The sequence below is a fragment of the Rhea americana genome, unplaced genomic scaffold (assembly GCF_003343005.1).
Source record: "Rhea americana isolate MKP2758 unplaced genomic scaffold, rheAme1 scaffold_109, whole genome shotgun sequence".
NCBI lineage: Eukaryota > Metazoa > Chordata > Aves > Rheiformes > Rheidae > Rhea > Rhea americana.
Window position 1 is genome coordinate 1,024,601 of NW_028185139.1, and position 23,821 is coordinate 1,048,421.

The window sequence follows — 23,821 nt, forward strand, 5'->3', positions numbered from 1 at the left end:
CAGGCGGGGGGAGCGCAGCTCCCTGGCGTTTCATCTCCGCTTTAGGGTTCCGCGGTCAAAGCCGGTTTATTAAAGAGAACGGCTGTGCCTGCCTGCCTGAAGATCGGCTTTGTGAAGGCTGAGAGGKTTCTACTTCACCTTGATGCTTCTTTATGTACGGTTTCGATGTCGCAGCTTTACTTTGGCTCTTATCTGAGCCAAGCCCGAACAATGGTAGATGCTAACACCATCGCAGAGATAAAAAGCTAAAGATCCAGAATGAATCCTGGTGATCCCAGTTCAATCTCTGGTGAATTCAGTAGTAGCTTTCCTTATAGGAAGCTATGTCCTGCTAGTCTTCACTATCAATATTGATTTTTCTGATGGATAAATACTACTCCTTTCYTGATTTTAACTGACTTATTCCTCAGACATACACAATATTATCTACTGCGTTTAGACTTTTGAATTAACAATTAGAAAYGCTGGATTTGTCTGATCTTTTCACAACTCTTCTAATTAGGAAAGACCCATTTAACTTACTTTTTTTCTTTTTTTAATTTCTTCTTTAAAATGTGCATCTAGATATGATGATGTGATATGATCTTCTAGTGACTGCAAGCTAGCAATTTTTTTCCTTTTTTTAACTGGAATAAAGCACTTTTCCACACATTTAATAAGGTTATTATGGAAGGCCAGAAATGGACGTGTGGGGCAGGATGTTTCACTGGCATGTTTCTCTTAAATCATTTMATTCCCAGTTGAGTCAGTAGCTTTTCTTCCTGATCAGCTTTTAAACTCCAGAGAGCTCTGTATCAAAAACTTGTTTAGCTTAGGATATRAAATCATTTTGAGCCGTTTCCTTAGATCCTGAGATCCGAAAGGAAAAGTGTAATGGTGCAGAAAACGTAAATTTCACTTCAAGAGAAAGTGAGTGTGTATTACGTGGAGTCGGATATCAGTACTGTACAGGATTCATTGTATGAAGTAATTTTTATTTTGGACTCAATTAGATACATATTGTGAAGCCTGATACACTGTACATCTGTGTAGGTTTGTTAATTTACAGTAAGTCGACGCCTTCTGATACACTGACTATTATCAGGGACATCTATATAGTGTCTGAAAAAGTCATAAACCCAAAATGTGATTTTTTTAAACTACATTGTTTAGGTTTCTTATTTCTACAAGARTACATATATATTTTTTGATGTCAGTAATGACTTCTGTTATCTGAAGACATAAGGGCTGCATTTAAAAGGGGTAGCTTTTTGAAGTGGGAAATGGGGAGTGAGATTTGCAAGYCTCCCTTACAGGAGGTGCATTGGTGCATGCGAAAGTCATAATTTTTGATAGACTAAGAAGTAATACTTACTGTTTGCATTTAAGGTTTGATCTCATTGCTAAGTATTAATAAGTTAGAAAATAATTGGAAAAATAAGTAGATCTTTCTATTGCTAAGATTGTTCATTACTTTTTAGACACAACATTTTCAGTTACTTAAAGTTACTTTTTCATTTCAATTTTGTCTCTCAGACATCTATCTCAGGCTGAATTACATAATAGCATTTTTTAAATTTTGGCTGCTTCAAACAGATTTTTTTTTTAACTTCAACTTTTGCTGATTTTGAGAACCAAGTTGAAGAGAAGGGGAGTTTTTTGCCTTTAAAGAGAATAAAATGATCAGGTTACCTTTTCTTGGAGCTGTTTTAGTGTTTGTGTTCTTGTTTTGAAGTCTGGAGGAGAATTGTATTTTTATCYCTGTAAAACAGTACCAAAATCTATATCTAATTGTAAAGCTCTTAAAACCTAGTTTGCATGTCCCTAGTAGTGACTTCTTTCTGATACTTGTTTTATTTTGCTTTAAAGGAGTTAAATTCCAAAGATTCTGTTCTTGATAACTTTGCTGTAGGATCTGGCAGCTCATTCRTGGACAGACTTTGGGTTTACAGATGATGTCTGAGCCAGTCCAGGTCAAGAGATGAAACATTTAGCAGAAATGTAGGAAGTAAAGAAGCAAAGAGGAAATGAAGGGCTAGAACAGATCATGACATCTGGTGAAACATGACTGGATTTGGGAGAGGAGCTGGTATTTGGACTGTGTTTGGAGGAGGGTGAATAAGCTGGAACTATGAAAGAGGCTGGTGGAAAAGGAGTAGTAGAGATGGATCTAAAGAAGTGGCTTTTGGGTGAGAAAACTGGATAAGGGGACAGAGATGGGGAACTGAAATCAGTTCTTGAGCCCAGAGATGGAGATGGGGAACTGGAACTAGTTTGGAGAATGAGGGCAGACCCCCCCCCCAAAAAAAAAAAAAAAAAAAAGAGGAATTGAAGAGGCTAGGGAGAGAATGGAAGAGAATTTCAAATGAAAATGTGGAGATTGCATTTCATGTGGTTAGAAACAAGGACTGGTATGAATCTGAGGGAGTTCAATTGATTGGGATAAAACAGAGTCAGATGAGTGGGAATTAAGAATGAATAAGAAAGTAAAATAAAACTGAGGCAATAAACTCTGGGTATCAGAGAGATGAGCTGGGAGAGCCTGTAGCTATGGAAGCGCAGAATGGAACSGTAAGTTTGGAGAGGTGATCGTTTTTCTAAGTGGCAGACAGCAGTGAAGCAAAAACTTTTTTCAGTCCTTCAGATGTTAGTCAGCAAAGGGTCTTTCTGCTTAGCATTAGCAATTTGACTAGATCTTTCTGTTTGACTAGCAATAAAATCCACAAGAGGGAATTTTGCTGAGTTTCTTACTTTCTTCTTTTATAATTTAAAATGCTTCACAGACCTAAAATCTAAGAACCACAGCAGCCCCAGGAAATGACAGAATGAAAGTTGATGACTTAGCCCCATCCCCCACATACATTATGATGGGCTGTGATTGCATATTAACAGTGTTTTTTTGCCAAAGAATCCAGCTTTTCATTGCAGGTTAGTTAATGTGTAGTGAATGAGTATCTCGTTAAATATTTGTTTTCACCTCATTTTATGTGGCTTCACATCTTATTTGCAACAGAGAAGTTGGACTGTTTTGACAACCAAAACCAGTATTTGCTGCTTTTCTTATTCTAAGTTCTTATGTTCCTGTGATCATACAATGATAATAGTGTATAAAGTTTATTTCTACTTTGCCTTGAACTTGTAAGATGCCCTCAYTTTGTACATGGAGATCTAAGTTACAGAATTGAGGTTAGAAGTATCTTCTACTACGGATACCTATTTTCAGATGATGGAGGTTTTTAGTGAGAGTCCAGCGAAGGGCTATGAAGATGATCAGAGGGCTGGAGCACCTGCCCTACGAGGAACGGCTGCGAGAGCTGGGCCTCTTCAGCCTGGGGGAGAGAAGGCTGAGGGGGGGATCTTATCAATGTGCACAAGTACCTGAAGGGAGGGTGTCAAGGGGACGGGGACAAACTCTTTTCAGTTGTCCAGTGTGACAGGACAAGAGGCAATGGGCAGGAACTGAAGCACAGGAAGTTCCGCCTGAGCGTGAGGGGGAATTTCTTCCCTGTGAGAGTGATGGAGCCCTGGAGCAGGTTGCCCGGAGAGGTTGTGGAGTCTCCTTCTCTGGAGATMTTCAAGACCTGCCTGGATGCAACCCTGTCTGACATGCTCTAGGTGACCCTGCTGAGCAGGGAGGTTGGACTAGATTATCTCTAGAGGTCCCTTCCAACCTCGACCATTCTATGATTCTGTGATAATGAYGTATTATAAGGCAATCTGAAAAGTATTACATGGAACTTTATATAGTTGCAATTGTGATTCTCCAGCACTGCTGTATAGCAGAGCAACTGTAGAGGTTACTTAGACTGTGTTTGCTAGTGTCAAGTAGAAGCCGACAAGGCACAGACAAGGATGGAATTCAGTTCTACAGGACATTACTCTTGACACYGTATGTTTTTTCCTTACAGCATCCTGCAGAAGGGCATTAAATGCCTTGTACTAAATAGATGGAAAAAAGAAAAAATTCCCTCCAGACCAGGAGCCCAATTTGTGATGTTACCTAGCTTTTGAGTRTTTAATATAACAATTCCTAGAAAGTATGTAATGTGGCTGAAGTGTACACTGACTAGGTTAGGAACATTGTATTTTTACATATGTTTAGAAWTCATTTTAAAAAATCAAGAAAAGAGAGGTAGAGAGGGGTACTTAGAGTTAATCTAACTTACTATTCTTCCTCGAGGCATGGTCAACTATATTTATGTAGTTTTTGTCTAATATTTGTTTAGCCTGCTCTTAATGATCTTTGATGATGGAGATTGTACATCATAGTGCATCTAGACGAGTATTTGATTAATGATAGAAGTAGAACATTGTTCATAACATCAAACATGAATCATCTTTGCTGTATTTTTAAGCCTGTTTCTTTTGTTTAATATTTATGTGAAAAACAGATCGTTGCTTCTCTATTTTTAGGTAACTTTTTGCTTATTTAAGATGAAGAACATTTTGTAGCTAATTATTAAGTCTAATTTTTAGCTGTCCTATTAACTAATTCATTTATTTTCCAAAGGTTCCTTTCGGAAAATGCCAAACCGGAGGTTTGCTGATGGTGAGGTGGTGATGGGTCGTTGGCCAGGAAGTGTCCTCTACTATGAAGTACAAGTGACTGGTTACAACGAYGTTACTCACCTTTATACTGTTAAGTACAAAGATGGGACTGAACTTGAGTTGAAAGAAAGTGATATAAGGGTGAGTATACATGCGTAAAACTAGCATTATTTCCAGTGGAAGATTATACTGACTTTTGTGATGCTGGTAAAGCTAAAATTTATAATTGGACAGTCATTTTGCAAGTTTTTTCATAATTGTGCCTTCAAGGAACTGGTGCTAAATGCTAACGTAGGTATGCAACCTCTGAAGTAGAAGTTCAGAATGCTGGCCCTATTTATAAGGAAGTGTGACTGTTTTATTTATATTGAAAAAACGACTGATGCATTTGGAAAACAATAGTTCTTCAAGAATTCTCATAGCATGATTGTTCGTGAGGAATTGTTTTCACATAGCTTATAAAGCTGGTAATTACAGGGTTGATATTAATGTGAGTTTCTACTTTAAGAAAACAAACGCAAGCCTGTAGTTAAGCATCACTGTAAATAGCRTGTTCCCTTTAAGTATATACTTAAAATATTTGTGAATAGCTTGCACTTCTTTAATTTCCCCAAAGATTTCTTAAGATAGTTTGTTCTTTTTGTGACAGCAGGGGACTTCAGAAAAAGGAAAATGTCATACATATTTGAGTCGCTTTACAAATCTTTATGTTATTTAATTTCTGTTAGAAATAAATGCCTTAGTATGCATACAAGTTTTACCTCAGTTTGAAATGTGATAATGCATGGAGAAAAGGCTATCTGAATGTTCACTATAGGCTGTGTAGTTTGTTTTTTTTATTATTATTATTTTTATTTTTAATGGCCTGTGTTGAGGCCTGTTTAAAATTTACTTAAAATTCCTTATATTAACTGCAGTTTTGCCTTTTGGTGACACTGTACGTGTTCTGTAACTGGCTTTTTCTTTGGGGGAAAAAATGTTCCTACTTTCAGCTAGACAAACTACTTCTTTCTTCAGACTTYGCTAACTTGATTACTTGGTGCTTACCGCTTAGCTAACTCAAGAAAACACCTTTCTTTGCAGTAAAGAACCTAGTAGAGTGGTGCCTTATAAAAATTGTGCTGTGGAATTTTTAAATTGGAACAATAACATTGTAAACTTCACAAAGTAGTTAAAATACATGTTTTGGGGGGGAAATTGCTTATGAAATCAGCTGTCACATCTGTAGTTGATTTATTTTTTCTAGATTGATTTGTGTTGTCTTTTACGTATCATTGCATCTTGACACGCCAAATAYTGTATTAGTAAAGCTGAGTAGATGAAATGGTAGTATACTTTATAGCCATATATAAATGAGGATGGTAGCTTTATTAGCTTGATAATCACATTGATAGTTTACATCCAAATCCTAATTTCTGTAACTTTGACAGAAATTGTCAAAATTTGTCAACAATTACTAAGACAGGGTTATTTGTATGTCGCTAACAAAATGAATGTGCTGTAGTTGCTCTTTGAGAGCCTTGTACAGCATGAGTAAAAGAAATTGGACAGAATTCTGTAGACCCTCCATGCCAGGGTCTTCATCCCCCGAAAAAAARATTTCTAAAATTGTTCTTTGTAATGTCTGAGATAAGATTTCTGAAGGTACTGCTCTTTATTTTCACCGGTATTTTCAGAAAATGTAAAAAAACAAAAAAGAAACCCACTGTGACAATACAAGCAATTTACCAATCTGGCAGTATYGTATGGACACTGTTTACCTCTTTAAGAAGAAAGAATATGATTCTGTGTGTGTTCTGTACTTGGCCCAAGTTTGCAATCAATTTTACAATAATTAAAAGATCTGAAGTAACTAAAGCTATCATTTTGTTTGCAGCTATGCCAGTACTTAACCAGAAATAGAAGACCATTGGAWAAGATCACTTCTATAAAACACTTACTTTCTTCCCCTCTCATTTTTCAGTCACAATCATCATTCAAGCACAGGAAAAGCCAGTCGTCTTCAAGTTCTCCTTCCAGAAGAAGTGCTAGCAGATCTCGATCTAGGTCTCCAGGGCGGCCAGCAAAAGGCAGACGTCGTTCTTCCTCCCAAAGTAGAGAACGTAAAGATGACAAAAAGAAAACTGTTCAGGAAACCAACTTAGTTCTCCTGGTATTTTTGTTTGTTTKTTTGTTCCTGTTACCTTTTAAAACAATTTTTTGCTCTTTGCTGAGTTTCTTGCTGTAGAAGCCCCCTGTACTTTGTGTTCCCTCAGCAACATAGTCAGCTGCAAAAATACTTCAGAACTGCCTTTTTCCTTAGAAGATACTATTCCTAGCCTACCTGGCTGTGAGGAAATTCTGGAAATGTAAACACATGTTGTTATGTTCCCTTTGAATTTGTTGGGATTGTAGAGTTCTCAGAATTCAAGGAAACATGAATAAGAATTTTTTAATATTAAAGTCATTTGCTAGCCATATGCCCCCATTTGTAAAATGAGGCAAAGGAACTTAGCCTCCTTTTAAGAAGTATTGATCAATACATAACTGGTAGGTATTAGAATTTGAAATAAAATGAATGTTGTTTTCATATTTAGTTCATTAAAACAGTAATTGATAACATGTAAAAGAATTGCTACAGAATTTAGGGCTGGAAAATATATGCCTGATAATGGTGCAGAACTGTGTTCATTATAAAAACTATCCTGGGAGAATTTGTAATTGCATCAAATTTAGGTTTTCTAGCTGCAATTTAGCATGTTTGTTCTCAGCTTTTTTTTGTGAAGATTATATTGAATATTAAAAACATTTCTGCTATTCTGTAAGTGAAGAATAATAGAGGTGATATATCTGTACTAAGAGGCAAACAGTATTTCTTGTACTATTTAGATAGCTTCAAGTGATACATGTCTGAGACAGACCTTAGTATTGGAAATGCCTTTTGCTAATCTATTGAAAACTGATTGGTTTTAGTTTGGTTAAATTGTAACCATTCGGAGCATTTTTTGGCACTGAAGTTACTCTGGATTTTGTTTGGAGTAAACTACTTTGAGCTGTGTGATCCAGTGACCAGTGAGCCTGTGACTACATGCTCGTTTTAAGTAATTTGTAGCCAATAGTTAAACTTTACTTTGGTCAAAAAGGTTAGCATGTATTTAGTGTTTAGATAGTGTTTTTTCTGTTTCTAGTTGAGGATTAGGACTGATCTATTAGTTACTGTATGATGGAATGTGATCTTTTTCAACAAAGCTAAAGTTAAAGAGTTGAGTGGGATCTTCCCAGAGTCATGAAAGCAAGACTCATATTAAAGGAATTTTTGGAGGAGAAGAATGTTAAATTGAGCTTCTTTTTTCTTGGTGATCTATTTCTTTTATATAAAGATATTTAGTGGAAAACCAACCTTTCATAGCCCTGCCTAGTGTTTGTCACTTGGAACATGAAAATTTCCTCTGCTTTCCTAATAGAATTGGTAGTTACCCGTATGTTTGTATTTGGTGCTTCCTACCAGTGAGTTTTAAAACAACTTGGAAAGTGTATTTTATCTCTTGTTTTTACTGCTMATTAAAAAAAAAAATCTTCCTTTTAAAATGTGTTCTCTTCCTCTGTTTATGAGCTGAAGCTGTGCTTCAGCTACTGAAACATTTGTTTTCACATGGTGAAAACAGAAGCAGTTGCAGATGAAATAAACAGAACTGTTAAATTGTTCTTAATCATTTGTTATATACTGGTAATTAATGCTGATCTTATTTTCAGAAAAATAAAATTATGCTTTTGTTTTTTTACCAGAAACTGAATGAGAACAACACCAGAAGATACAATGGTGAACCTGACAGTACAGAAAGAAATGATACTTCCTGCAAAATCTTAGAGGTAATGACCCAAAAGAACGTTTTATGTACTCTAGTTTGATGTTGCATACTACGTTAGCTTTCTCAGAAATCACTAGAAAAAGCAATACCATAATCAAGGAGAAGTTAGAATGTAACATAAAACTTGAAGTTTAAATGTTTTTACTGTTCAGCCAGCTATGGTCAGGGGAGAGGGAGATGATGTTTTTGGAAGGGAGAGAACTGGAGCTGGGTTTCTTGTTTGTTTTTTTTCCAGCCAGCCCTCACTAGTTACTTATGTTTGTTCACATGCTTCTTCATGGTGTGAATGTTTGCTTGGCAATGCTGAAGTGAATAAATCTGTATTTGAGAAGGGAGTAAGGACGGATAATTTTTTTCAGCCAAATTAGTTTTTTAATCCTGATTGTTGTGTTACCGCRCAAAGCTTTATGGTGGAAGGGAAGGGAGGAGGATGGATGACTTGTAGCGGAAATGGGGCTGTGTAAGTAACCATGGCCTAAGTGGTAACAGTGACGCCAGTTTTAGCAGATTCTTCCTATCAGTGTATACATTTAAGAGAATGCATTGTAAGTTGATGTTTTGCAGTGTATATTGATCTCCTGAATAAAGTACTGGGGTAAAATCACTGAGATTCTTTTCTTTAAATATTTGGGTTTTTATTTAATTATTTTTTTTTATTACTTATTATCAGCAAAARTTCAAACCAGACCTGGAAATACAGCGTGTGCTTGATCAGTACAGCTTGCATCCAAGAAAAGAAGAAAAGAAAAAAGAAGAGATATATTCAGAAAAAAAGATTTTTGAGACAGTAAAAACTATTCAAAAACCATCACCAAAAACAGAGGAGCTAGAGTTTGGTGGAAGAATTGGTATGTGTGCGAATTGTAGTAATATTTGAAAAATCACTACTGGTACATTTCTGCTTACTGACCATACTGCCATGTCAAGAACTGTTTTGCCCGTTTTTTGACTCCAGTTCCAGACTCCAGAGTCCATCATGTGACAGTGCTTCAAATACTCTGTAGTGATACTGGTAGAAGCCAAAGAACAATTACTACACTCAGTTCTCCTGTGATACATAGTGATGATCAGTTTCTCTTGCACAGTGAAATTTAAATATTTCCTAAATTTAATTCAGAAATAACTAGCTAACCTCTTACTTTTTCATAAGTCAGATGTTTAAAATTCAGCAGTATTCTTTATAGGGTTTCTTGGAAAGAGAGGCAATTTTTATAATAGAAGTACTGTGCTTACTATAATTTTAACATCCTACTCTAGATTTAAAACATGTAATGTTGTGAAATTCAGATAAATAAAATTTTAGCTGGATATCAGRGTAGAAATAAGATGAGCCGATTATTTGTGGGTGTTTAGTTTTAAAGAGATGCAGTAGATATGGCCCTTTGATTTGGTTGTGTGACCTCATATGGGGATGAGAGCAGTGTCTCTGTCTCGTTACAGGGTGGGGGGGGGTGCTGCTGTCTTTCAGGAATGGATGATGACAACCTCCTCGTTGCTGCAGTGTGAATACAGAGCTTTTTTAGTGGGGCTGAAATGAGTTTTTTACTTCCTATGTTTATTTTTTAATATTGGATGGTGTCTGTTTACAGGGACCTTCGCTATGATATTTTTTCTGCCCGCTACGGTGTTCTACCTGCTGTTGATGTGCAGACAGGATGACCCCAGCCTTATGAACTTCCCGCCGCCTCTGCCAGCTCTGGAAAGTCTTTGGGAGACTAGGGTGTTTGGTGTCTTCCTTCTGTGGTTTTTCCTTCAAGCTCTGTTCTACTTACTGCCAATTGGAAAGGTAAGATACTTAGTAGCGGTTGTGTTTTTATGGATAATTAATTTGTGAKTTAGGCTGGAAGTGAGGGTATATTCTTAATGAAGTCCTTTTGAATACAAATTAATTGTTCTCCTATATTAAGCTGGAGTATGGCTATTATGCGTTTCTGTAAGTTAGAAATAGCACAATTTGCTATTAAGAATTTTTTGGCTATGCATTCCACAATCCTACAGTAGAAAATGCAGAAAATGTTACTTAGGAATTCAGGGTCGGAGCATGGATGGAATTTGCATGGTAGAATCCTAGAATTTCAGTTATCTGACTTTAACCCTGCAGATGGTTTGGATGTGCTTTTCATACTGACTTTCTCATTGGTTCCAAGGAAGAAAGATCATACATATTTTAAAAAGTAATTTTCACTTCTGGAAGGTTGCTCCTAACCATTCTAGCCATATGTACAATCAGGTAAATGGTCTGTATTGGTCATTTTTTGTGATTCCAGGGATATTGCCAGCTTCTGAAAGAACACTAGAATGAATAGAAGCAATATATGTTTAAACTGAGAGGAGCATTTGCTCTGCTCTCTTGATGCTGGTTAAAGAAAATGAGATGATTTTGTTCTTTTCTTTTTTCTTTTTGAAACTGTTATGCTTTTACTTTTAAAATGCAAAATGTGTTTTTGAGAACGATGCATGATCTTCAGAGTTGAATGTGCATTCCTGCAACTGGCTACCTTGATTCAATGTGTGTGTGGCAGAGAAGCCTCTCTCCCACTGTCTCCCCAGAAAGTACCTTGTTGCGACGTTACTGTTTTATTCTTCCCAGGTYGTAGAAGGCCTGCCACTCTCAAACGGACGGAAACTTCAGTACAGGATAAACGGTAAGCAAGCTGCAGTTGCTCGTGCTGAAATTTGATACCATTATCTAATTTGCAGTGCTCAGTACTATAAGATAAAGATACAAATAACGAAAGATGAATTCCGTTTAAACCAGGTATCTGTGTAAATTTATCATAAAATAGGATGAGCCTTTTCTAGGACAGGAAAGTTAGCAATGATCAAGCTTTAAGTGTCCCAAGAGTGAGGCGTTACTCAGTTCAAGGCACCCACTCTGCATCTGGTTCTGCTTTTGAGGGACACCTGTCCTATTGCTGTGCGTAACTGCTAAATGAGGGCAGTCGCTTCAGAAGCCTTAGAAATGCTCATGTAACGAGAACTGTCGTTTCAGAGGAGACTAGCGGTCAGAAGAGGATGCTCTCCCTACCCCCGAGTCTTGCTTGTCTTAYTCTCAGGTGTCTCTGATTCACAGGCTAATACAAGTTTGTTACAATTGATTTTAAATGTTTTTGTTCTTTCCTGGCAAAGAACAGTTTTGAGTCTTTGTTTGGATCCGAGTTTACTTCCAAAGAACAAAATGAATTTCTCATCTAAGTTTAGTGTGTGGCTTAACACACACCAGCAGTGCTGCTTCCTGGGGCTTTAACAGAAAAGTGTATTGTTCAGTAAGAGTTAAATCCCTCTCAGGTGCAGGACTGAATTTTCCAGGCTAGCACTGAACGCTGTCCWGTAGTAATGGAACTTACACGCTGTGCTGATGAGCTGAATAGGGGGTTGCAACGATCTAGTGAGGTGTCACATTTGTAAGGAGGAATAGGGCTGTACATCAGAGAAGCGGTGTAAACTGCATCTTACAGAAATGGATCGTATTGGGGCTGCATCATAAGATTTTAGTGTTGGACTTCTGTTTTCAGTATCGGCAAAGTCCTTTCTCCACATCTTAATAAATGGAGGAAATAGTCTACATGATTTGGATGGTAACAGATGTCATCTTTGTGCTGCTTCAAAGGCTAATTCTCAAAGAAGCTCTGAACATTTCCTTGAGGGAAGTGCTCATTGCACATGCCTATGTGATAGCTGCATAAAGCTGACTGCTTGTATTTGGACGTTATTCCGTTGCACTGATTTTGTACCCTCAAAGTACAGAAGTTTTGTACTCAAGTTTTGACTCTAGGGTTTTTTAATACTTAATTACCAGTATCATTTTCAAGGAATGTATGAAGACAAATAATTGCGGAAGAAAAGCTCTGAGCTGTTCTGCTGATAAGCTATTGTGACTTGCTGTCATTTTCTAGTATTCCACTAGAATTTCAACACTGGATCCTATATTTGTGTAATAATTAAGGAATGCTCAGAGCCTGCCTGCCGTCTGTCGTTTTGATGAGAAGTAAGGAAATTTCAGGGCACAGACTGTGTTGTGCCATGCTGCAGAAATCTGAACTAAAGCCTGTGGGATGTGTACAACTGTACTGGAATACAGACAAACAACAGATCTTGGAGGAAGTGAAGATGCAGAAGGACCAGACTGCATAGCTTCTRCTAAGAATAATTTTTATTTTGCTAATACGTTTTTTTCCTACTTCTTTTAGGATTTTATGCTTTTGTTTTGACTGCGGTATCTATTGGAACTTTAATGTATTTTCAATTTGAACTTCTCTATCTGTATGATCACTTCATGCAATTTGCGGTATCGGCTGCAACTTTTTCTATGGGATTGAGCATTTATCTGTATCTTCGGTCCCTGAAAGCACCAGAGGAAGACCTAGCACCAGGTGGAAATTCTGGTGAGTTAGAAGTACCTTGGCTAGTTTCTTTCCAATTCTTAGCTTTTTTTTGAAATTGAAAGCTAGGTCACACCTAGGTAAGTTTAGGGCTTGTTATAATAATACTCTGACTTTTCCTTTTTACCAGTATTAAATTGATATTGAAAATTGAGCGTTATCTTTTAATTCAGGCAGAGATTCTGTAAAATGCTTAAAAGTTTATTTGGATTGTTTTGCATAACTTACTCCAAAATACCTTGAAGAGGCCTAGTCCTCTAGCTGTAGGAGGAGATACCAGTTTCTAAAGATTAAAAGATTGTCTAGATAGCTTCCCAGTCCCCCCTTTTCCAGAAACAGCATGTGTAGAGTTTTTCTTTTTTCTTTTCAAAATAATTACAGTAATAATAGTTGTAGCCTTGGCTTAAGCCTAGTTTAAGCACATTTAGCRAAACGGATCCATGTTTCGAGTTTAACGTTAAATCAACTGCTTTTAAAAATTGTAACAGGGTAGATAAGAAAAAAACCTCTGGACAAAATACTTGGTGAATTGAAATGAAATGTTCAGGCAGTGCGGGGTGTGTGTGTATGGGTGTAGAAATAACGCAGTGATCATAAATTTTATTTTCTTTCAAAAGTGCAGTTCTGGTCTTTGGAAGTGGTGTGGTGGCGTTCTGTGCTTGGTACTCGCTAACTCAGCGCGGGGTATCCTGAGGTCAAGCTATAGCATTTTCCTTTTTGTCCACCTCTTTGGATGGACAGGTCGTTGCCATTGCCAGAGGAATTGTCACACTCGGAGTAAAACAGGATAGGAGGAAAAGTTGTAAAAATCTGAAAATGAAGGAACAAATGTCAGGAAAAAATTAGACTGTGTTAACTTCTAAACTACTCAGTCCTTCTAATAAATGAATTGTTGAGGCTGTTTAGGCCTCTTAAAATGTAAGTTAGCTTTGCTTCATGCTTTTTGCATGTAGTCTTGCATTTTTCTTGCCAAGCTTAATGCTATTTGATATAGTAAGAGAACTTTAAACTGGGAATAAAATTGCTACCACTTTATAGGGAGCGCAGTGGYGGATAAGAGAGAAGAGCATCACTAACAGGAGTATGTTTTATCTGTAGGGTATTTGGTTTATGATTTCTTTATTGGACATGAATTAAATCCTCGTATTGGGAGTTTTGACCTCAAATACTTCTGTGAGTTGCGTCCAGGACTGATTGGCTGGGTGAGTCAATAATGTTATTTGTTTTTATTCCATTTGTTTGATTATTACAGGGGAAAAAAAGTACTTAAAATCAGTTTCACATTGACAGATGTTACACTGACCATTTCTGGTCATATGAAAAAGGTTTCTGTGCTCTAGTTGCTTTGCTGTGCAGGAAACAGGACCCTTCTTAAGTAATCATATGCTGAGAGTACAGCCTTTGAACTGTAGTTGGTAACTGTAGTTTGTGAAATAGGTTGTTACTTTTTTAAAACTTAATTCTCAGTCAAAACTATCTGTATTAAAATTTCCTCTAATGTAAGAGAAAAGAACACTTTTATGTTCACAGGGAAGACCTGCAGTACAGTATTCATAGTATTTTTTTATTAGGTCATTATCAACTTGGCAATGCTCTTGGCTGAGATGAAGGTACAGAATCAAAGTATGCCATCTCTGTCGATGATACTGGTGAACAGCTTTCAGCTTCTTTATGTGTTGGATGCTCTTTGGAATGAGGTAAGTGAGTCTTCACGCCTGCATTAACCTGTTACCATTCCTAATTAAAATGTTAAAACAATGAGGCTTTTTGAATTCTCAGTTTCTTTCTCCTTGTTTCTAGGAAGCCGTTTTGACTACAATCGATATTACCCACGATGGATTTGGATTCATGCTGGCATTTGGAGATTTGGTGTGGGTTCCATTTGTCTACAGTCTGCAAGCCTTCTATTTAGTCCATCACCCTATTGCAGTTTCGTGGCCTGCTGCTTCTGCAATTACTATTCTGAATGGTAAGTTACAGTAAACTTCATTGTTACTGAAGGTACAGATTTTCTTTTTTTGAGTTGCAAGGTGAAACTTTAGCTAGGATGCATTGGTCGTATTTTCTGTAGTACCACACGTGGCAGAATCCTGTTTGGCTATTGTTTAATGCAAATAATATAACAAATTTTCATTTTATAAAATGAAGGGTAAATGCCCAAGTCTGATTTGTTCTCTTGAGAGGCATTCTTCAATGGATTATATGCAGAACTGCAGAAGTAACTTAGTATTTATTTAATAGAGTGTAGCAGATGCCTCTTAAAAGTCAATCTGGGAAAACACTGCTTCCTATTGCAAGTAATTCTTACAGAAAATCAGCAACTTGTTGGCCATGCTACTCTTTTCTTGGGGAAAAGTGTTCAGAAACATGTCTTGCAATTTGCATCTCCTTCCCCGATGCCTGCAGACATAAATTCAGCTGATGTGACGTACAGAAATGATCTTTATTTTTTTTTTATCTAAGTGCTTTAGGAAAGAATTCTGCATTTGGGGGAACGTCGAAGTAGTAGCAGTACGGGCTTCTCATTTGCCCCTTTTAACTAGGCAATAAACCTAAACCAAAAATTTAATTGTAAACACGACAGTGTTCAATTCTTTGTCTTGCAAAGTAGAGGGAACAAAGAACTTCAAAAATAGCACTTTCTTACCTGGTTCTTTTAATATTACTTGTGATGAGATGGTCAGTTTATGGGGTAGGCACTCTGCAGCTCTATTAGCAGCCTGTTATTCTGCTAATCTGAAACTGCTGCACCTGGCTTTCTGTGAACTTCTCTATGAATTTCAAATTCAGTGTTATTAGTAAGTCAGATGTGAATGTAAAACCAATGGTGAAGGTTAAACTTCACCACAATCATAAGTGTCGTCATTAACATTTAAGAGCCTATGGATTGCAGAGTTCCAGTAACATTTAAATTTTGTTAGAAGTCTGAGAACTGATGTAGTAAGCATGACAGTGATCATCTGAATACCTTTGTTCAAAGAAAACAGTGGAAAATACTGAAAATGCGAAATAAAAATATTTATTTTCAGGTATTGGGTATTACATATTCCGTAGCGCAAATCATCAGAAAAATAAATTCCGAAGGAATCCTTCAGATCCTAAATTGGCCTGTAAGTACATTTTTGAATTGTTCAATTGCTATACAGTGTCTCTGTATTATTTAAATAAACATTTCAATTATTATGTTGTCTACAATACTCTATTCACAGATCTGAAATTTATACCCACTGCAACTGGAAAAGGGCTGCTTGTCACAGGTTGGTGGGGTTTTGTTCGTCATCCTAATTACCTTGGTGACATCATCATGGCTCTAGCATGGTCTCTGCCCTGTGGTAAGTTCCTGGAGCAAAAGTGCTGTTTATCAAAATACATTTGTACATTTGGCATTTGATTTAGTTTCAAGTGCAAAGTGCTAAATGTTTTAGATACTAAAAGCTGTAATTAAATGAAAGTCAAATATTTTATGTTGCAAGCTTGATGTAACATTATTTTCTTGTTAGCTTATGTTACTTACATCTTACTGTAGAAGTAATTTGATTTGTCAATTATTTCTGATCCTTACTCATGCAGTAGCAGTGGGGCTTGTTTGCTAATGAGTCCTTCATTTTTAAGGGTATTAGCTGTGCTGTGGTGTTTTTAAAGGCAGTTCCCAAAGAACGCTGGAGACAGGAGCTCCCACATACAGGGAAAGACTTTAAGCAAAATACATCAAAAATGCATTTATGTGATCAAACGCAGAGGAAGAGCTCTAGTTTTGAAATTTTTATTACTGAACACTCTTTGATTTTCATAAATTTTATACCTGGGGGAAATTGAGGAGTCTTTGTCTGTGGAGTTTGAGTCCTGATCCTTAGTGAGGGATTAAAAGAATAAAAAGAGTTTTGGAAAATAAATCTGGTCATGGTAGTCCTGCCAGCGTTCATTGAAGTTTGAAAGATCTTTTTGTGTGGGCCCCCCCTTTACCTGAAGGGGACGTGAGCCTTCCCTGAGAGCACAGGAACGAGCACAACTCCATACCCCTCGGCAGGGCCCGCCTCCTGCGGCCTGATGAAAGACTAAGGCCCAGGGAGCCCCTCTGGAGTGCGGCTTCTAACGCAGCGACTAAGGCCCTGACCAGGAGCATCAGCTGGGACGGGATGCTGGGGTTTGGGTGTTGGGTTAGTCTTATTTTGGATTTTAATTAAAAATAGACAGCACTGAATTAGCGCGTACTAGAACGCGTGCAGCRAGTCCCCTGCGTGAGAACGAGGCACGCGAAGCCTGTGGCAGCGGCATGAGCTAAGCACTGAGCTCCTGGAAGGGGACGGAGCCAGGCCAGGGGCAAGTGCTGAGCTCTGGGCAGAGCTGTAGGTCCGCAGCTAAGGCCAAAACGGGCACAGCCTGGCGGGGGCTGAGGCATCGCAGCTCGGGGCTGCCAGGACTTTGGGCTTGTGCGTTCAGCTGCCTGAAGGATGCAGGTGTGGACCAGCTTCATCTACAGCAAGGGTGAAGTGGGCAGATTTTGAGAATCTGATTTTTACAGATTATTTTTGTCCTTTTGTTGATCTTTCCCCACCTCTTTGTAAAACAAGTTACACAGCGCTCTCACTCTCCTGCTTAGTATTTGATTCTTTACAAGTAAAAGATGCTTCAGTCCTGAGCAGGAACGTGTCACCAGTTTAGTACATACTCCTAAGAGCCAAAATTTTTTGTGGGGTGTGTGTGTGGGAGTGTTCTTGCTATTTGTAAAATGTTTTTTTTTTTCACTTTGTTCTGCAGGGTTTAATCATATTCTACCATATTTTTATGTGATCTATTTCATCTGCTTGCTCATTCATCGAGAAGCTCGCGATGAACTTCATTGTAAGAAAAAATATGGTTTGGCATGGGAAAGGTATTGTCAGCGTGTACCATACCGCATATTTCCTTACATCTATTAAAGCACTCCAGAAATCTGATTTGCAAATTACTTCTAAAGATAGTTTCTTCGCAAATAAAAAAAATACCTCTTACCTTTGCACTTGGTCTGTTTGTTATTTAGGCTTTTTAAAAGAAAAAAAAAAAGACCAAACACTGGAGTGCATCAACAGGTATTTACAAGTAATCTTACATATATGAGCTATGTGAACTGACTGACTGTGACTTTGATTAAAAAAAAAAAAAAAAGATGTGAATTTTAAAAAGTCTTGAAGCCCTAAGTTTTCAAGTTAAATTTTATCTAGAATCCTGAGTTTACATTTTTTTTATTACATTTAATTAAGCACTGTGATGTAAAGTATATTATTTTCTTAATACAATAAATACAAAAATTCCATCCAGTTTATTCTTTTGGTGTTCCTTGTACCATCTAGCTTCAGATGTCTGACTCGGTTGCCTGGATCGAGGCACGGGATCCCTGTGGTCAGCGGAGGCTCCTGCCCCCGGGAGGCTCCAGCAGTGYGGCCCCAGGGCCTGACCCGCTGCCCCGGCCCAGGCTGGCCCAGCCCCGTGGTGCCTCATTCCCCCCATCCTCCTGGCTCTGTTTCGATCCGGRAGGCTCAGAGGCGCCTCTTGCCCTGCGCCTGCGGAGGGAGGCAGGAGCTGGGGGGCAAGGGGGAAGGGGCAGGACACCCCCCCCCCGGGCGAGGGAGGGAGAGCGGGAGCCCCAGCAGCGCCCCCGCCCCGCGGGGCGGCCGGGCTCCGGCTCAGACGCCTGAAGGTAGATGGTAGAAGCGCTCGGGGCTGCGGGCGGACCTGCGCGGGCGGGAGAGCGCCCGAGCCGAGCCGCAGCAGGGCCCCGAGCCGCATCTAGTGACGAACACAAGGGTAGCAGAAGGTGCAGCGCGTGCACGTTTGACAGCAGAGAATAAAACCACCACCTTGGCTTACGCTTTGTAAAATATGTTTTAATGTACCATAGCATTTACTGAGTGTGTATTATAAAGCCTCTATGTTTTTGCTGTACAGTGTTTGAATCTGAAAGTGTGATAGCATTTTTTAGGAATGGGAGAAATTTTTAACTAAATCCATTTCCAGTAATTTTTTTTTAAATGCTCTTTTATTAAAGGTTTTTGTAAATTAATGTATTAATTCTTCAAACAGTTGAAGTGTTTGTATTTGTTTTGACAGATATGCTATAAAAATGTAGGAAATGCTCCTAAATCCAAAGTGTTTTTTGTGAATTTGGCATTGCTACCTCATCTGTAGGTTTTGCCTTTTGTACTGTTGCAAATAGAAAAAAAATAGCTATTTTTTTGCTATTGCTATTTAAAACAACATTTTTTTTACATGAGCCTGTGGTTAAACCTGACCACTTCCTAATATATTTTTGTATATATTTGACTTTTTAACTAATGTATGTGTTCTAGACATTAGCTGTGTTCTCCGGCTAACTGGTTGTAAATCAGATTCCATTGCAGTATTTACTTCATGAGTAGTATAATTTTTAATCTTTTCTGAAATAATTTTGCATTAACTAACTGTAGAAGCTAGTTTCTATTGTCTTCACAAGTGATAGCTTTTCACATAACTTTACATTTGAGGTTTTTAGCATGAATTGTCCCCAAAAAGCTTGCTAGAATCTTAAACATTGTGGGGAAGGAATTGCAGGTACCTCTACAGTTGCTTGCAGGAAGGTTCCTAATAAATTGGAATGTTGCTATTACTCATTAATTTTGGTTTTCATTTTCAATRTTGATGTAATTGAAATCTAGCACATGATTTTTATTTTTTTTTCTCCTAACAAAACGCCTCTCTATTTTGTACAAGGGCATTTTTAATGATGATTGTACATTAAAAGTGTATATAATGTAACTTGCTAGGCTTGATCATGAAAACTCATTAAGAAAAAGTTTGTTGCTGTCGTAAGGAAAATGTTTTAAACAAATACTTTGATTCCTGGATAAAATAGCAGTGCCTGTAAAAACACTGAAAAGAGTTTACTCATGTGAAGGAACGGATTAAACTGGGATTTTTTTTTTTTTAATGGCTGTGTCCACCAGGTCAGTGGGTGAATAGGAAATGTAGCCATCATTTAACTGCATCAGTTTGCAGTGGTGTTTTAAAATACACTGAAGCTGGGGCCAGTGTAATCCTCCAGCCTGTAAGTGAGGTGGTGGAAGATGCTGCATGTCCTGTTCTGCCATCCCAGTTTTATCTGTTAACACGCAGGTTTAATTTTCATTCTGAGTTTTATGTAAAATGGATATTGAAATAATTGTTTTTAATACAAAGATGTCTAGAAGCTAAAATAAAGCTTTTGCCTGGAAATTATGTAGTGCATTTTTTTTTTGTCAGCTTATAGTGATGTCTGAAAAAAGGGCAAGTTGATTCTTACTAAGTAAAGATGCAGGCTTGCAGATATTTATTTTTCATCTGAGGTTGGGGGCTGAGGTGTTGTAAGCTTGTGATTGCGCTTCTCTTAGCTACTCAGGGAATTTTAAGAGACTGTATTTAAAAGGAGGTCTCAATTTCTCCTTTTTCTGCTGCCTTCCCCTCATACTTCTGCCAAAGTTTACAGATCTATCCTCTGTCTGAAAACATGTTTGTTTTTTGAATCACCTCTGGCTCCTCAGCTGCTTTGCTCATCTGACTCGACCAAGGAAAAAAACACTAAAAACTAGCTGGCAGGACAAGGGGAGGGAAAAGCAGGCTCTAAAACCTGTGTACAGTAACTCAAGTTGTTACTAAGTCAGAAAAAGCGGCAGCGTATGTGCTCTTCCTGCTAGACTTGATTCTGATCTTTATGCCCTCAACATGAGTTCGTTTTTACTAATACTTGGCAATTCTGGCTTATGCAGTGACTGCATCCAACCTCCATGTTTATCCAAACCAAGAGACTATCTTAGAACAACAGTAAATACTTTTTTTCTGCACTGTGTTTAGGTCAACACAATTTTGCACACGTTGCCTGTGCAACGTGCCTGTGTTGCCTGTGATGAATAAACCAAACCAGGAAAAAAAAWATATATATATATRCATATATATATAGCGTATTAGCACTTCTGTTAAACTATTTATTTTAAAATAAATGTTCGTTTACTTAAGGGATGAATGACAACATGTGTATTGTCATTTTCTTCAGCTGATAAAGCAGCAGTTTACGTAAGATGCAGTAAGGGGGGAGGTATTTTACATTAAAGATTACAGTAATACTCTTTGCTGGGGAAGACGGCTTCTGAGAAGCGGCATCTCAGACTAAACGTGTACGAGAACSGTCAGGCCCGTAGCTGGCACAGCAGGACAACCCCACTTGGGACCTGGGACTTTGCCGGCTTGGTAGATTGTTGTTACAAAGCTAGTTGCTAAACCTACAGATGACAGTAATCCAGCAAGTTAGTAAAGTGGATATTCATGATTCATTACCTCGTTCTTCCACTGGGCAAAAATTACTTTAATCTAAAAATAGTTTGTATAAAAAGATGAAATTAACACCTGCTTTGCCTGTACTATATTGTATTTTCCCCCACAGCTTCTGATAGAAGTCAAAACCAAGTAGCAACAAACAGCTTTGATCATGGGATACAATCTTTAGTGCTACTGCACAGGAAATAAATTGTGTGTAAATGTGAGTAAGACCTTCCATAATGGAAACATGCTGCATGACTAAAGGAACAGCGCTGGTAAGTTCCCCTACAGAAGCAGACGCAGGTAATGAAAATGTTTGTTTAAATTGCGTTTACAACAGATCACAAAATCTTTATCAGAAGCACAGTTCTTACCTGTCACGAAGTGAAAGCCTTTGCGGGGAGCACGTAAAATCTCTGCTGCAGGACGGGTTCATCCAACGTGTCAGCAGTACGGCGCCATCCTGTACTGTCTGTATGGGAAGCCAGGACTAGCTTGCTGTTTTCTGGGGGGGAAACAGGACTAGAGTGCCGTTTTCTGGTGGGGAAGTCCCTAGAATTAGAAGAAAAATACTTTGCTAGTATTTTTTGTATTTTAGAACAGCTGGGCATTGGTTTCTTTTTTAATTTCCATTCTTTTTCTTAGTACTGGCTTAGTGAGAGGTGAGGGGAGGGCAAAATATTAATACAATGTCAAATGTCGAAGCTTAAATGCTGACTTAAAATTTTCTTAAAATGACAATTTTAAGTTTTTATTGAGTATGCATTCAAATTATTAGTTGAAGCTTTTGGCAGATTCAAAGATAAGAGTTTTAGTTCACTTAAATTTTGGAGTGTTGCATCAGGAATTTTAGCTGCTTTGTCTTATATTTGTCTTACATATAAAAGCAGTAAGATGTTGTCTACATTGGAATGCCTTTGATAATTATCTGGGTTTTTTTGTTAGATAATTAATGATGGATATCYTGATTATTAATATTGAATTTTATTGAAATGTAGCTATTTTTAGAAAGCAAAATAGAGTATTTTTAATACTCTGATGTGGAAAATAAGCATGCCTTCAAGAGTACCAACTTTCAGAATGCTGTAACTGCCACTGATCATGCTATTTCACCTTAAATACATTCAAATAATCACAAAGAGTGGTTATTCTAAAACTTCATCTTCTTGAAATCATTAGTACTGTTTATCTTTGCTGCAAGTCAAATAAATGATCCTTTCAGTCAAAAAACAAGTACTTCAAATTTGTATAGTTTCTGGATAATTAAAACAATTTTTATAATTCAAAATATCTCCTTCTTGATATACCACTTCTCAAGGCAAGGTTATTTTAAATTTATAAAAAAAAATGGACAGCCTGAGTCTAACAGGATCTTCCAAAGGTCTCTGCATGGCACACAGCTGCCAGGTAGGAAATTCTTACCTTGTAAATAACCATTAATACGACATGTAGAAGAAAATTAAAAAGCAACGATTCTGCAAAAGACACGATACAGTTTTATATATTACACTACTTTTTTCTTTGTACGTATTCATGGAAGAAATTCAGATGCTCCTGGATGCTCCTGTACTGATTGGTACTGATTGGTGTAATTAGTACTATTGCTCCAGAATGAACAGCTGCTATTTCACAGGTAGCCTGAGTTTCAATAGGAGACAAGGGCGTCATCCTGCTAAATCACTACTAGGAAGTGCGTGCTGAGCAGCAGGTGCTAGTGGAAGGGCTGAATCCTAAAGTCAGCCAGAGGTGTTTCTCACCAGAACAAAAACAAACCTGAGTTCTGCAATATGATTTTTTTTCCAGTGTTTCTAGAGCAGTAAGGGATTTTTCTGAAGCTGGCATCACAGCATTTAGTTCCACAGTTGCTGTTTAGATTGTAAAAAAGGAAAAAAAGGGGGGGGAACCCAGAGCCATATAAAAATTAGAACCAACATTTTCTTTTTGCAATATTTAACTTTAAAAAATGTGCTATAAATATTTAACAGAAAAACTTGTCTACTGATAAGACAAATGATGCTCACACAAAGTTTTTCAAATAGAATTATTTAAAGAACCAACTCAGAACTGTTTCATGCTTTTTTTTCAGCTTTTGATTTTGTAAGCTTGTAAAGACTTCTCTGAAGACAAACTGATGATGTAGACAACACAGACACTGGAATTACGTGGCAATTTCTGCATGTTTTTTGTATCTGCTTATCACTGCCAATAAATAATGGAACTTTGGCAGACTGAAAATTCAGGTTCCAACTGAAATAAATTGGAGTTGAAATTCCTAGTGGCTTATGAGACTGCATCCATGAAATTAAAATCTAGAAATTGATAAAGGAAGACATCTTACCTTAGCATATTCCTCTACAAACTTTTTTTCCTAAAATCATGATGTCTTAATCTTGTTTAACRAGCATTCAAACCTTTTTCACAACTAGTGAATCTCTATGACACTCATGGCTTCAGCCATGAAGTGACAGGAGAAAAAAAACACATACCTACATGCTCAATTTTAATTTCATGAACAAACCACAGTGAGTTAATAAATAAATAATAATAATAAAAGTGAGTTAATGTACAGGAATTAAATTTTGAAGTGAAACAAAATAGGATGTCAATGGCATTTTGAAAKGATACTAAGTAAAGCAATGATGCAGTTTGAATTACTTTTGATTTCTGTTGTTATGTCAGGACCAAGGAGAAGCAATTCTTCTTGCATTTTTTGCAACCAAAGGTGATGGTTCCACAAGCTTGATTAGGCCATCATGAAAA

General features: G+C 37.5%; 1 protein-coding gene and 1 long non-coding RNA gene across 2 annotated transcripts in view; one reads left to right on the plus strand and one right to left on the minus strand.

The window, feature by feature from the left end:
- LBR (lamin B receptor) overlaps positions 1-17,791 on the plus strand; it is an 18,462-nt gene extending 671 nt beyond the window's left edge. Inside the window, exons 2-14 of the mRNA XM_085311685.1 lie at positions 4,490-4,668; positions 6,491-6,679; positions 8,293-8,376; positions 9,046-9,223; positions 9,965-10,161; positions 10,966-11,020; positions 12,566-12,760; positions 13,856-13,959; positions 14,329-14,454; positions 14,558-14,726; positions 15,787-15,867; positions 15,967-16,089; positions 17,516-17,791. Coding sequence (XP_085167811.1) covers positions 4,504-4,668; positions 6,491-6,679; positions 8,293-8,376; positions 9,046-9,223; positions 9,965-10,161; positions 10,966-11,020; positions 12,566-12,760; positions 13,856-13,959; positions 14,329-14,454; positions 14,558-14,726; positions 15,787-15,867; positions 15,967-16,089; positions 17,516-17,676 — 1,827 coding nt within the window. The 5' untranslated portion in view covers positions 4,490-4,503 and the 3' untranslated portion in view covers positions 17,677-17,791. The remainder of the gene's footprint in view (positions 1-4,489; positions 4,669-6,490; positions 6,680-8,292; positions 8,377-9,045; positions 9,224-9,964; positions 10,162-10,965; positions 11,021-12,565; positions 12,761-13,855; positions 13,960-14,328; positions 14,455-14,557; positions 14,727-15,786; positions 15,868-15,966; positions 16,090-17,515) is intronic.
- Positions 13,269-23,821, minus strand: LOC146601144 (uncharacterized). Its single transcript, XR_014896683.1, has 3 exons — positions 23,717-23,821; positions 21,436-21,613; positions 13,269-13,567 (listed from the first exon to the last, which is right to left on the minus strand). It is a non-coding gene; the product is annotated as an uncharacterized LOC146601144 (long non-coding RNA).